Source organism: Sceloporus occidentalis, unplaced genomic scaffold, assembly GCF_023333645.1.
Source record: "Sceloporus occidentalis isolate IW3139 unplaced genomic scaffold, rSceOcc1.0.p SCAF_180, whole genome shotgun sequence".
NCBI lineage: Eukaryota > Metazoa > Chordata > Lepidosauria > Squamata > Phrynosomatidae > Sceloporus > Sceloporus occidentalis.
The window spans coordinates 367,028-382,411 of NW_028317160.1; the positions used below are offsets into that span (position 1 = coordinate 367,028).

Consider the following 15,384-nt stretch of genomic DNA (forward strand, 5'->3'; position numbering starts at 1 on the left):
TATGCCACTCTGCCCCATAATATGCCTTTTAACCCCCTAAATGCCAGAGTGGCATATAGGGGTATAAGGCATTTCTGGAGGCAGAGTGCTTTATACAATGCCTTTTAACTCCCTTAATGCCACTCTGCCTCCTGGAATGCCTTATACCTCCCTATATGCCACTCTGCCCCATAATATGCATTTTTAACCCCCTAAATGCCAAAATGGGATATAGGGGTATAAGGCATTTCTGGAGGCAGAGTGGCACATAGAGGGTCAAAAGGCATATCATGGGCCACAGTGCCATATTGGTGTGGCAAGCCTGGGGGCAGATGTGTGTAACTGGGGGGCAGGTTGGAAAATACAAGGAAATAAAAACAAAAAAAATATTTTTCTCAATCATAGCTTTTATTTAAAAAAATAGTTTACATGAATTAACATTTACTGGTAAAACTTTTTTCCTTTAGGGTCATCTTATATTCAGGCTTTTTCTTTTTTTCCTAAGTTAATATTCAGATTTTGGGGGGTCGTCTTATAATCAGGGTCGTCTTATAATCGAGCAAATACGGTACTTACCAGCGTCAATGTGTCGTCGATGTGAAGAATGCGCAGGTACTGGGAGAGCTGCTACACCTGCTCCCAGTGCTTTTCCTCTTGCCATATGGTTTAGAAAAGTGCCATGAGCACGGTAGGCAGGCAATTTTTTTTTTTTTTTAAATAAATACATTGAGAAAACTATCTTTTATTTATATAGCGCTAACAATTTGCACAGCTTTTTCTTAATACATTTTAAAGGGTAAGACAAATCCAGAACTGACAAAGACAAACCGATACATTAGGTGGAGAGGGTCCTGCTTACAATCTGGATTCCCCCCCCTCTATATTTGTTCATACATTTGTACATTTGAATTCCACATTGTCCAGCTACCTATATGTTCCCTCGCATGTCTGTTAGGAGACTGAGACAGGCTGTATTGTTCCAGGCAGAACGTGCCCCAGCTTGCCTATAATTAACAAAACCTTCTTGACATCAGATCCAGACTCCCACAGAAGATCAGGTTTGCTGTAATGATTTCTGATTGCTGTTTCATATTTATTTTTTCATCAATGCTTGATAGTGTTGGACTTTCTTTTATCTTGCTATCTGTTCATATACAATATAATATGAAACATAAAAAAATAAAAGTAGGGACATATAGTTACAAAAGGAACTTACGTTGACTTAAAATATCGTACATACAGGAAGTTTTTTTTTTTTAAATTTCCGTCAAGTCATCAGTTTCTATTTTATAAAAAAAAAAAAAAAAAAGGCTAAATTGTTCATATCAATTGGGGATCAGCGGCATCCTTTTCTGGTATAGAGAAGTCTGGCTAAGCTCTGCAAACGGCACCCAGGATTCAACCGCTACCAAGAAAGAAGCATGAGGATGTGGGAGAAATGGCAAATGTAATAAAGCCAGCTTCTACATCCAGTGATTCTCTGTAAATTTTATATATATATATATATATATATATATATATATATATATATATATATATATATATATAATATATAATTTTATTTTATTTTTTTCTTTTAAATATTTCCTTAAGGAGTGATATTTTTCAATCGCCATCATACTCTTCTTCTCTTTATGTCTATAGCTGAGAACCACACTTTTTTTAATTTTAAAAGCATTTTTCCTTTTCTTTGTTTATTTTAAATATACTTGTTGACCCGGGGCATGTCGACCATGCCCTTCAGAGACCGCATAATTAAGTTGTGCGGTCTGGTGACAAACCACACAATTGAACCTCATAGACCTCTGGTTTCATTTGGGTTTCTCAGTGTGGCTAATGAGTTTTAAACTATCTAGCATGCACGGCGGGAAGAATAAGGACAGTGCTGTACATGTTTTTATTTTTTTTTATTTTAGGATGTCCCCTTCAAGGGTCTCAAACTTCTTGCAACATTTTCGCAACGTCAATCTTGCAACATTTTTGTGATATGGGTGAATTTTAGAACTTTAGTTTTTCAGTTGGGAATAACATTTTCTTGGTTAAATATATTTAAAAAATAAATAGGTACAGTTTAGACCTCGCGTAAGTACAAATCCTTTTGAAGACTATTCTATTATGTTACCCAGGAGCATCCAGGAGGCATGGCAGGTATTTTGAAATAATTTGTTACTGTCTGCAAATTTACTAATGAATGCAAAGCCTAGAGTGTTGGGTTACTCTTTGATCTTGATGTGGACTCAAAGGTCTATAATTTTAAATAAAGCCAACCCAAAATGACCTGTGTTCCAAGTTGAAAAAAAAGATGTTGGATAAGGATTTAACCCAAATATTACCATTATGGCGTTGCTGGATCGTACCGTGTTTGAAGAAGAAAATTAAGATTCTTAAGCACAGAGTGGAAATCTTCAGATTATGACATTCTTGCATCAAACGACGAGTTTTGAGATTCGAAGCCAGTCAATCAACCTGGTAGCCCTCCCACTCCGCACCATCTGACAGCTGACTCCTTGGATTTGAAGACCCAGGAATAGATGGATGAGTCAGCCTCGGCGCTGTGAGGCTAGTTGGGACACGCCAGCCTCCACTGCAGACCAAATTTCCTATCCTGATCTCTCATGAGACACAGACTGCCTTAACATAGTTTTAGGCAATTTGTCACAAGATCAGTAGTGGCTTAATGAGCATGAAGACTCTTGATGGAGCGTTCAGCAGTTGCTGTGTCATGGAGGTTAACCCAAAATTGGCTTTGGTGATAGAAAATAATTGGGGGGAAAAAGCAAAGTTTACACAGAATCTTTGAGCGTTGTGCTTTCTTTTGAACTGTCAATGATTCATAGTAGCAGTGTTTAGTTAATTTCTCTTGAGACCATGGTAGTGTTTACGTTTCATTATTTAGATTTTAGTCATGAATGGCTACTTTACCACAAATAGTAATTTGTTTTGGGCCAAACGAGCAAATAAACAAGAGAAAACTGTTATTGTTCACAATGCCGTGCTCTGTTGACAAATCGGGCTTTAGCCTTTGATCCATCATGTAGTATGTTTTGTTAATAATTTTAGCATATCCATAATATAGGAGTTTATTTTCCCTAGTAAAACAGAGATTAGGTTAATATTTAATGTTTGTGTTGGACAATTTACAGATGTAAATTTAGGAAATACTCTGTTTGAATTTAGTGACTGAGCCAAAAGTTGTATATCCAGGTATCCAGTAGAATGTTACAGAAATTTGCCATCTAAAGAGACTTATTGTTTGAGATGACATCTTTGCAAGCAATATCTGAAGCGTTCTAAGCTTTATTGTAAAGTTCTAATTATAATAGATCACTTTTGTGATGTTGGCTTCCTTCTGTATGCTTATGATAGTTTAGATAATATTTAAAAAAATATCCCTGTTTTAATGCCAACAATCCCTATTTAATATACATATCTGCCTGATTGTGTGATTGTATTTCTTAATGTTAATAGTATGGTTGGATAATGATTAAAAACATTCGCACCAGGAGACGTGCAGTTTACATCAACTGGGTATTTCGCTCGAGAATTCTTCTCGAAGAAGAACTTGATGACCATGTATGATAAATTAAAGCTGAAGTGTCATGGAAAAATTTATATTCTCCCCCAAACATGCATCTGGTTTTATTTCATTTTGTTGCCATTGTTGTCAGTCGTGATATTTTGGGTCATTTTCCCTGCTCAGACACCTCACTGATGTAATTGTTCACGGCAGTGTCAACCATAATGAATCCCGGCTTGTACAATGAAGTCCTCCGTTCCATAGACCCGCTGGGTAATTAAAACTGAGCTGTTCTGTTACTTACCACAGTATGATTATGGTGTCGTTGAGTTTATTTAGCAGATTGGGCAGATTTTTAAAATGTATTTATATAAAAGTAGCACAATAGTTCTGAAAACTCATTTTTAATGTGGTAATGGTAATCATCATTTTGCGGGCGTTATTTAAACGTTTTGCTCCACCTCACCGGTATAACATGGCATTAAGATGCTCTGCGGTCTTCTCGCAAGGGAAATGTTAACCATTTTAATCCATAATGGAAACTGCAACCCCCGTTTTAGGAGTCCCCACCATTGTTTGCCTATTTCTTGGCTGAGGATAATTGCGGTTTCACCCCCAATAAAGGCTGGAGGTTGCACAATTCTGTCTATAATACTCGCTTTGTCTTTTTGTATCAGAAAACTTGTTAAAATATCAGTTTAAACCTTTAGCAATTGCAGCTCGAAGACAGTGTTTCAGATTTGTTTTGTACACTTTGTAAGTGTGATAACGTCTGGTGAGTGTAAAGGAATGTTTGACGCAGGCAGGAGAGTTTGGGGCTGAGATTACAGCAGAGTCTATTGTTTTTTGCCAATTTCTCAAGTTCTATTTTTTTTTTTACTAAGAATATTTAAGCAATCCATATACCACCTCTCTCCCTCGCCTTCCTTTTAAACCTAATACCTATATATATTTTTGTATAAAAGGGTCTGTGGGCTTGATGCTGGTAAGATGAGCGCAGGGTTAGAAAAATGGCAGTGGCATAAATGTTGATAATGCCAACGTTCTCATTAGTGTAATAGTATAATAGCATTAATCCTACCTAATTATTTTGCAATGCATTTGGCCCATGACATACTTTGCCCCCCCCCCCCCCCTCACAATTCTTGCATATATTTTGGAGGAAATCCTAATAATAGGGCATTGCAGGGGCAGATGACCACCTGCACTTAGTTTTGGTTGTTAGAACTTGGCCTGCCAGATTTGGGTCTGCTGGCAGCTATGCAGTTGCAGTATAGCACATGTTTATTGATTAGGGGTTATTATCACAATCTATTTTTTTTATATGCGGATGTAAAGTTTTTAGGACATTTTATTTTGCGTGCTACTTCCAAATGAAATACTAAGTGCTAAAGGGTCCATTCTTGTGTTTAAGTGCCCTGGCCGTACCTAGATGAAAACAAGCTGCCCTTTCTCCGGTACGTGTCAGATTTTACTGCAACAGTAATGTTCTGCATATTGAATCAGTCGATAGAGCGCACTGAGCAATACCTCTTTCAAAAATATTTTTATCTTTAGAAAAATTTTGAGTGTTGAACAAAATTTGCTCTACATTTTTTACCTTGTGCAAAATGGTTGCCATCTGAATTCAGTCAATATACCAGTTCACCACTAAGTGGCGCTCTAATGCACGGTTTTGTTTTAGACACTGTTTGTAACTTTTGGATCTTGTACGTTTTCGAGATTGCTAAATGCTGTGTATATGTGGTGGCCATATATAGGTCCATATGCTGATAGACCATATCGGTGCTTTTAATAAAATAAAAATTTTTTTATTAAGAGTCCCTCGGCTGTAGCATTATACATAGTCTGTTTGGCTGTTACAATGACTGCTGATGCTTAAAGAAACATCTTAATATTCAAGTGTGAATTGAGTATTCTAAAAAAGTGTAAGATATAAGCAATGTAATAAATGCAAGTGTGTGTCTGCTACCCACAGCCAAAAGTACTCTTTGAAGTATGGAAGTATCCACCTCTCTTCACTATCCAGCATCATATACAGATTTGACCGGAGTGCATAAATGTTTCTTCTCGTTGCCTTAGAAGTAAGTGCTTGACCTGAAGCACACAATTTAACTGCTGGGTGATAGCTGCAGCATCCCACATAAAAAATCCTCAAGAATATTTAGTAAAATTTTTGCAATAAAAAAAATAAATTCAGATTTGTGCCCTTTTGTGGATGTGTTTAGTAATTAAAGAGCGGCCTATACGGGCAGCAGGATCTTTGGAGTCACTATGTATCTATACACTTTAAACAATGAAATGATAGAGCGCCTCAGACAGGCTGTCCTGTGTACCTGCAGAATACATGGACGGGACGTTTCGGGGAGGAACGCCATTTATGCAGTGATGCAAGGAAATGAGACAAGGACAGGTGCTGTCAATTTGCAATTCATGAGCAGGATAAGAATAGAGACAGCCAGGGAATTCTGGCTGCAGTTCAATGATCCCGTTCTAATTAGAAAAAAAATTGTCTGGGATAGCTGCAATGATTTAAAGGAGCTGAGGTAAGCGATTCCAGACTCAAGCCATCCAAAACACCAGGGCTATCTCCACTAGATGGCTACAATTTTAGTAAATCCTTAACACCTTTCGCTATGTAATGTCCAAGGATCACAAGTGGTTATCACACTGTAGTTGGCATTAAGATGAGATGTTCTGCGCACGCATCTATGGCACACATTGATGTACCACACACTTAATAAGTCACACGGATCAGAAACAAAAGTTGGAAGGCTCTGCTCAAGTGAGCTTACAATCTACAAATAATGTTTCTGGCCACTGCATGTCTGCATGGTTCCTTATCTTAAAAAAGTAGAATGTCTATCTTAATCACAAGTAGTTGAATTTGTTACCTTTTTTTGCCAACAAGGAAAAAGATGTAAACTTAAATGCTTTCCCCAAAGCTTATGTGACATTTTTTTCTTGTTTTATTCACTACTACTATTTCACGATTTGTTATGAAGGTCCAACACTAGCAAGTTTCTCTAGCAAGTAGGTCCCTGTATAATGCATATTATAAAAAAGGAGACCTTGAGGAAAACTTACTTAACTATACTTGTACACGGCCAGTTGTGCTCTTTCTCCACCAGAAGCCTACTAGGATAGTTTAAGTTTTCTTGTGGGCTAATAATGCAATATCAGTGCTTATTAATCACCCAGAGGGATGAATGAAGGTCTATGGAAGCATTCAGCTCCGTGTGTTCTTTTTGGCTGTAAATCTGTCGCATCACTGTCTGCGATGGTGTTCTCAGTTTGTGCAGATCAAATGAAATTCGCTGGGAAAATAAAGTACCTACCTTTCCCAGCACATAAATTTTATACAATTCTCTATTTAACTCATATATATATATATATATTTAATTTTCCAAGGTGTTGTTTGTAAACTATTATTGGTTATTGGGTCATACAAATGTGTTTAATCTATAAATGATCTCCCGAACACCTGTACAAATACAATAGATCCTTAATCTGTAACTATACTGGTTCCTGGAGGTGTCAAACATTATAAAGGGGATGAAGGCACCAAAAATAATTTCCACCTTCTTGATGCCAAATGGGCCAAAACATAAGAGCCAATTTCCATTAATCAGAATCATGATTGGATTAGATCACAATTAAGTAAATCGCCAATAATCTGAAATTGTAATCCTGTGAAATCTGTGATAATAAGTAAAATGTGTATTTAGAACCAAAATAAACAGCAGGGAAAAAACACACCGATGGCTAGCTAGCTGCTCTTTGTTTCATTTATTAAAAATACAATGTGACAGCTGTATTTATCATTGCTAACCGTATATAACAATATAACCAACGGGTGTTCAATGTGTTGTTTGATTTATGGTTTCCTTTTCCACGTTGAATATTTACACTGTTTTCACTTGACCTTTCGTGTAATTATGTAATAACACGGACCATCTGCACGCCATAGTTTTTGTGTATTTTGGTAATTATAGTAAACCCCTATGCTAAGTGGAGTTTAGCAAGTGGTTTTTGGGTATACACATATGCTGCGAGTGGGTGTACGCAGGATGTGGATAGACATTTCCATGCGATAGTCTGATGAAATGGGATGTTTAGCACTGCTGATAAGGTCGTATGTTTTTTTTATTTTATTTTTTTAAATGCCCAGTCCTGTTAATTGGGAGAGGTATATACTGGTGCATATGGTAAGGTCAGATTCCTGCTATGGAACTTGGTGCAGTTATGTGTGCAAAGAAGCAGAAATCTATAGCTGTGCGCTGCCATCTCAAAGCATTTGGCCTCCGTTTTCTACCTGCCTTTGGTTAATACCATACTTGCTCGATTATAAGAGTATTAATTTGGGAAAAAAAGAGTTTGAATATAAGAGAAAAAAACTTCACATGTAAACTATTTTTTCATATTTAATAAAAACTATGCCTGAGAAATGCATTTCCCTTTTTTTTTTTTTTTTACATTTCCTTTTTATTTGCAAACCTGCCCACAGATATGCATTATACCCTTTATATGCCACTTTGCCTCTCTGAAATGCCTTATACCCTTCTATTTGCCACTCTGCCCACCTGAGATGCCACTCTGGACCCCTCCCGGCTTCCCAATGCATCCCCATACCTGTCTCCTGTGCTTCAGACTCCCTGATGTCTACCTGGTGACTGAGCACTGGAAGGTCATGTCACGCTGGTGCTCCATCATAGAAGCCCCAGCGGAAGTGCTGGGTAGCAGCGGAGGCTGTCTGTGTGCATCGTGCAGACGTCTGCTGGCTGCCAGAGAGGAGGATCCAGGTCCCCTGCAGCACTGCGGGGGATCTGAATCTTAGTCTTTTAGTCAGACCTCTATTTGAGGTCTGATTAGAAGATGACCTCAAATATAAGACATTTGCTCTGAAAAAAACCTTGTCTTTAGGGCTGAAACAACGAATCGATAAAATCGATAATAATCGATAACGGAAATCGTTGTCGCCGATTTCCGTTATCGATTAATCGAGTGATCGATTCGTTGTTGGAGCACTCGGCTCCTTTTACTTACCTCCGCGAGCGTTCCCCGCTTCCGCTACACACGCTGCACCGCTCTGTGCGAACGGAGCCACTCGCACAGAGCGATTCGCAGGGGTGGGGCTTCAGGGGATGCAGGGCAGAGTGGGGGTGGGGATGCAGGGCAGGAGACTGGGTGCAGGGCAGAGTGGGGGTGGGGGTGCAGGGCAGAGTTGGAGACTGGGTGCAGGGGCACAGTGCCAGGGCTGGGTGCAAAGTGCCAGGGCTGGGTGCAAAGTGCTGGGTGCAAAGTGCCAGGGCTGGGGCAAAGTGCTGGGTGCAAAGTGCCAGGGCTGGGTGCAAAGTGCCGGGTGCAAAGTGCCAGGGCTGGGGCAAAGTGCTGGGTGCAAAGTGCCAGGGCTGGGTGCAAAGTGCCGGGTGCAAAGTGCCAGGGCTGGGTGCAAAGTGCCAGGGCTGGGTGCAAAGTGCCAGGGCTGGGTGCAAAGTGCCAGGGCTGGGTGCAAAGTGCCGGGTGCAAAGTTTCTTGAACAGTAATAGTCCACCTCTTTTCAGAATGTTTGGGGTTATTTTGTTTCATAAATATTGTGTTTGGGTTTTTGTACTTTGAAAATATTGTTTTTTTATTACATCATAACAAAATAAGAATGTTAATGTAAATTTTAAGTTGTTTTTTAACATCCAGTTCATTAAATTATTTTAAATAAACAAAAAATTTGCATATTGTTTTTTTTATCCGATTAATCGAAAAAATAATCGGCCAACTAATCGATTATTAAAATAATCGTTAGTTGCAGCCCTACTTGTCTTATATTCGAGCACATATGGAAAGTCTCAAAACATGTCACAATGCGAGTGTTAATATGGGTTGATAAAGAAATGAGAGATACAAGCAGAAGCCCATTTGGCACCTGTGTTTAAGTATTATTATATATATACATGGAGGCTTACGTCCTCCATGGATGGGTGGATTTCTGAGGTGTGTTTGAGGAGCCAACCATAGGTCTTGGTGGTTAGGATTGGAGGTTTAGCACTAATATTGAAGGCCAAATCAATGAATTAAGGTTACTGAGAGAGGTGTAGCAAGGTACTGAAAGCTAAGCCCTGTGATACAATTCTGAAGTTAAAATGGAACTTGAGAAGAAGCCTTCCAAAGACTAATCAGGTAGATTTTACTCAGATCAAGAGACGAGAGCATCCATATAACAAAAGTAAGAAATATTTTTCAGAAAGCATGGCCATCAGCGTTAAAAGCACCGGGGAGATGAAGGATATGCTAAGTTGTATGATACTTTCATTTGAGATGTTCAGTTTTTCCAGCGTTTTAATGTGAAGCTGGGATTGAAAAGCTCAGAAAGGAGAAGGTTCGTGATGAGGGCTAGTACGATGGTTGCAGATGGGGAAAGCCAGAAAATTATTTTGTTTACCATGCCAATTTCCAAAACCATTGCTAATTATTTGGCTAGTACAGCATATACATAGCAACAAAGCAGACATTGCTGCTCACTAATGTTTAGAATGTTAAAGAACATTCCACTGGCTCCTTCCAACATGATGTATGCGGTGTCATTTGGGTGCATTTTTCTTCTTGATGGACAACTTGATTATATCATCAGCAAGGGAAAAAATGTACATGTATAATTGAGTAAAAGTTCTGTCCTTTAAGCTTAATCTATTTCTTTCAGGTATTTCTAACTGTTCTTTTTCAGCCTTTCTAAGTATGTTATTATAAACATCCATTAATTTTATCATAGGTGGACATATAAATGCCAACCTTTACATTAGTTATGAATGGTAAACATATTCTGTAATAAGTTCATTAACGTTAGTGGACATTAATCAAATTTTTTGCAGCCTTATTTATTTTCATGGTGGTACTTTAAACAGGATACAGTTGACACAGTCTAGATTGGTGGCTATGATCTCATTCTTCAAGGGGGCAGATAATTCTGTTTATGAAAGATTTTTGTGTAGGTGGCTTGTAACCCTGTCTGGGGCCCATAAAAATTCATTTGGATATCAGTTTTCTGGAATAAAATATCCTTTTTGTGTACTTTATGAAGCATTATTCAGAAGAGCAGTAAAAATCACCGGCATTTTAAGTTATAGGACCCAGTGTACGCTAAAATGTGGCACTTCATATGTCTGGGTCCATAAAAGAATGGTATATGCTTTTTAGTTTAACTGTTTGTATATGGTAATCAATGGTCTGAGGCTGGTCTGCTCTTGTGATCTATTGGGTAGCAGAAAGACCTGTGTCTTCACTATCACAAATTTCTTACGCTTCTCTGTGCGTATGATGAGGTTACCGTGTCTGCTCTGGCAGAGATGTGTTCTCCTGTAGACAAGATCAGCCTCTCGGCGTTGCAGCTACTTAAGGAGCTCAGATAATGGTGGAGTATACCATTGATAATGTCCAAGGGTCATCCCCCCCCCATTTTTGGGTCCCAGTTTTTTTTTTAAGAATTATAAATTTGACTGAGACATTGCCCCTCCAGGCTCTTTCCTTAGATAAGAGAAAGCAAAGTGTTCCTGGAGTAAAGGTTGACAATGCTGTATTTATCTTCTAATGAGGGAAAAAATATTCTCGGCAAGATTTTTGAGAAACTTCCAGCTACATAACTCAAGTGTTCCGTTTGTCATCTATATTAATACTTTGTGTCTCTAATTTTGTTGTGCTGTCCACTTCTTTCAAAAGAATGGGACAAATACTTTTTCCCCCCAGATAATTTGAATCCATATGAACTAAATACAATGTCCTGCATATCTTTTATACCATTTGGCTTGTGTTGGCATTACTGTATCTTATAAAGCTGCTTCTCTTAACACATACTACTTTATTTTTATAAAGGAGCAACTAACATAAGGAAATACTGGAGTCGCTACTACCAGGGATCGCAAGGAGTAATATTTGTTCTCGACAGTGCCTCGTCGGAAGAAGACTTAGAAACTGCCAGGAATGAGCTACATTCCGCCCTCCAACACCCTCAATTATGCACTTTGCCATTTTTAATACTGGCCAACCACCAAGACAAGCCTGCAGCTCGCTCACTACAAGAGGTATTTTGTACCTTCATTTTCTCTGTTTTCTGTGTGACTCGTACGATGCTCGCTCCTCTGCTCTTGTAGATATGATTGGGATGGGAAGACCTACCTTATGTATTGCATGGAGTTCAAGGAACCAATGGAAGCAGTCATATGGCTTTTGGCTTCACTGACTATGCCTCTCCCTCCACCATTGTGGTCTGAGAGCATGATACATTTATGTTCCTTGTGGAAAAGTGACAGTAAAAAGTTGCAGTTTTATTGTTGACCAGTCAAGTGTTTTCCTCTTCTCTTACCAACCCTTTATCTCAACCTTGATCCTTAACAGTACCCGGAAAATATATAAACTAGAATGCATTCTAACCCATTTATTTTACTAATTATATATGATTAGTTTGATGTTAGGTGAAATTGCAGGGTAGTGTAGTGGATTATATTATATATGGATGTAATATACTTTCCTTGTTTAGTATCATTTCTTTGGATAACTTTATTCTTGCTGATTTAATCACCTAAATTGATGCTACCCAGAATATAGCAGTCAGCCCAGGCTCATGCAAAAGTGATGCTTAGCAACCCACTGGTCAGCATGCAATTGAAAAGAATTTGGACATTGTCCCTAATGATTGGTAAAAATAAATAAGAAAAACACCATACATTTGTATTGGAGCATAAACCTCGTATTATCAAGCCCCTTTGTTCTTTATATCATGAACAGGGTCAGATATGCTGACCTGCTCAGATCTCTTAATTCTAACCACTAGTGGTGACCTACATAGCCCAGAAGAGAATGCCCGGGTACTTCCATTCACATAATATCTCCTCAGAGTTCAAGATATGGGGCAAAACTCTACAGTCTGTGCGAGAGCATTACATGGTATATGCTTTAGAATATTTGAGAGGTAAGTCCCATGAATACTCCTGGCTGCTCAGACTCAACTGGCACAAAGGGCCAGCATAATGTTGGACCTGCTCTTATCCTTTTGACATACAGGCTTCACCTCTGGCAAGATAAACTACATGAGGCCAGAACTATTTTAATTTGTATATTTGCCACACTAGTGATTGGTGTATCTTAAGCAAAAGCACAGCATAAGTGACTTGTGCCCTTAAGTTTTTTTTTTTTTTGTTTGTTTGCTTTTTAAAACATGTTATTTTGGGATGAGGAAAGACCACTGCCCTTCTTGACCGTTTCTGCAAGATTCTACATCAACCAACCATCATCGGCTTTTTCGCCTACTTCACTTTGCAAGACAAGTTCCATTTAATTCATGTTTAGCTTCAACAGGTCTGGCGGTAAATGTGTGTAGGTGTGCCTAGTCGAACTGAACCAAATTATCAATAGGGTAGGGTGTAGTGTGTACAAATGTTCTATAGCATCACTCGGTACAGAGCTCCAAACTTCCTCTGGAAGCAACATCAGCACAAGCGCTGTGCATCAGGAGCTTCACAAAATGCGTTTCTATGGCTGAGCAGCTGCACATAAGCCAAAGATAATCATGCACAATGCCAAGCGTCGGCTGGAGTGGTGTAAAGCAACTCGACTTTGGAACAATTGAAAAGTGTTCTCTGGGGTGATGAATCCCTTAACGTTCTGGAAATCTGATGGACAAATCTGAGTTTGGCAGATGTCAGAGGAACTCTAACTAATGACTACCGTAAAGTTTGTAAGAGGGATAATGGCCTGGGCCTGTGTTTTCAAGGTTTTGGATAATGTTAATTCTACAGCATATAAAGACATTGTAGGCAATTGTATGCTTACGCTTAAGTGGCACTGGTTTGAGGAAGGCCCTTTCCTATTCCAGCATGACTGTGCCCCCTGTGCAAAAGGCAAGGTCCATAAAGACATGGTTTGTGTAAGGAAATTCCAGTGGCCTGCAGAGAGCCCTGACTTTTAACACATTTGGGATGAATGAGAATGTTGGTTGCGAGCCAGGCCTTCTCGACCAACATCAGTGCCTGGCTTCACATATGGCCTTTTTGCTGAATGGGCACAAATTCGCACACACCAAAATCTTGTGGAAATCCTTCCCAGAAGAGAGGAGGCTGTTTTATCCACAAAGGTGGGGCCTAACTCCATATTAAAGCCCATGGTTTTGGAATCTGATGTCCAACAAGCACGCATGGGTGTGATGGTCAGGTGTCCGCAACACAACGCATTATTTTAGCATATTAAAGATTTACAAATCTAGAACCGAAGAATGGTTATGAATCTTGTGTGACATTAAACAGCTGTAAATGTCATTGAGTAGAACATCTGCATCATGCAGAAGCAACATGGCGGCTCCTGTATACAAAAATAGATGACAAATCATTTTTTATATTTGTGTGCACAGTATGAATTAGATTAGACTTGGATGATCTAAACACCGGACCAGATTTATGTTTCCATCCCTTAATGACAATTGATGTGCCTGGCACTGTAACGGCTCTGGAGAGTAGCCACAAGCGCCATAGCTAGAGATGTTGCGTCATGCATGATGGTGGCACCCCTTAAAAAATAAGAGTCTGGAGAGACTCTCGAACTCTGAGTTGAATACAGGTGCTCCATTCATCCGTGCAGGTCAGTGCAACCACAGTGCGATTTGTAAAATAAAAAATAGTAAAAAATTTAATAAAAATGTAGTAACATTTATGAATAACTCTCCAGTGATGTCGCCATCAGGAGAGCAATGCAGTTCAAATTGTAAAAATAAATTTTATATATATATGTAAGAGAGATGTATATAAAATGTTTTTTCTTGATAAGCAAGTCTTAAAATCAGCTCTGTATCTTCAAAAAAGAGTTAAAATATTGGCTTGTGAAATACCCGTGGGGTGTCTAGTTTTAAAAAATGTATGATTTCATGGGGGTAAATTGAACTGACTGGCTACAAAGATGTCACAAATAGGACATGGGGCAGAATGACCAGATAATGAAAAAAATGGTATTGAAATGGCAACTTGTATGCTACTTGTACTTAATGCCTTTATAACTTGCAAAGTAACATAACACTTAGGACAAATTAGATTCAAGTTGTATGTTTTTGTCATTAGCTTTTGTAGGTGAGTAAAATATGTTTTTCAAATAAGTTAGGATGTCTTTTGTTTTTCCTTAATTTTCACCATAATTTATAATTCACACTTATAGTAAAATAAATATGATCAAAAAATGGTATCTAAAGAAAGCCCTTCGTGTCCTGGAAAACAACAATACATCATTTGTGTGGGTACTCTAAATGTGAGAAAAGAAAAGTACAGCTAAATGGCAACACCACAGCCATTGTTCTTTTAATTTTTTGTACCTTTCAGAACAGCTCTGTCCTTGAGGGTTTAAATAAATATGAAATGTGGGTTTAGTGTGTAGTGCACTTAATCATTAAAGCACCACTATGGAGTAAGATTTCAGTGCTGCAAATCTTTGCAGGGTCGAAGTTTATTTAGGAGTTATTTCTGATAAAAACAACATGCTTGAATGTGTGTAGCACATACGAAAAGGAACGTATTATTGCATATTTAATTGTCTTTCAAATGCCAAATTACTGTGCACACTAAAATGCATTAATGTTTTATTTCACGTGTGTCTAAATATCTGCTTAAGTATGCTATGTTTTCCTTGTCACATCATTCCTCATTGACATACAGGCCCCTAAACTGATTAAGGGTTTGTTATTTTTAAGAGTTATACATGCTTCCGACATAGCGGTGTTTCAGCTTGTCCAGTGTCTATAAGTGCATTTCTGTCCGTGCTAAGTGTGGCCTGTTATAATGGTTTGCTAATAATGTGCTGGGAAGTCAGCTGACAGAAGGAAAGAAGCTTTTCTGTGTGGTTCTTTAGCAGGAAACGTGGTGAAC

General features: G+C 38.5%; 1 protein-coding gene across 1 annotated transcript in view; it reads left to right on the forward strand.

Annotated features, from left to right (window-relative positions):
* The window catches only part of LOC149278793 (ADP-ribosylation factor-like protein 15), a 104,861-nt gene that overhangs the window by 14,083 nt on the left and 75,394 nt on the right, over positions 1 to 15,384 (forward strand). The window contains exon 4 of the mRNA XM_089501722.1: positions 11,357 to 11,565. Within this exon, the coding sequence (XP_089357848.1) occupies positions 11,357 to 11,565 (209 nt within the window). The remainder of the gene's footprint in view (positions 1 to 11,356; positions 11,566 to 15,384) is intronic.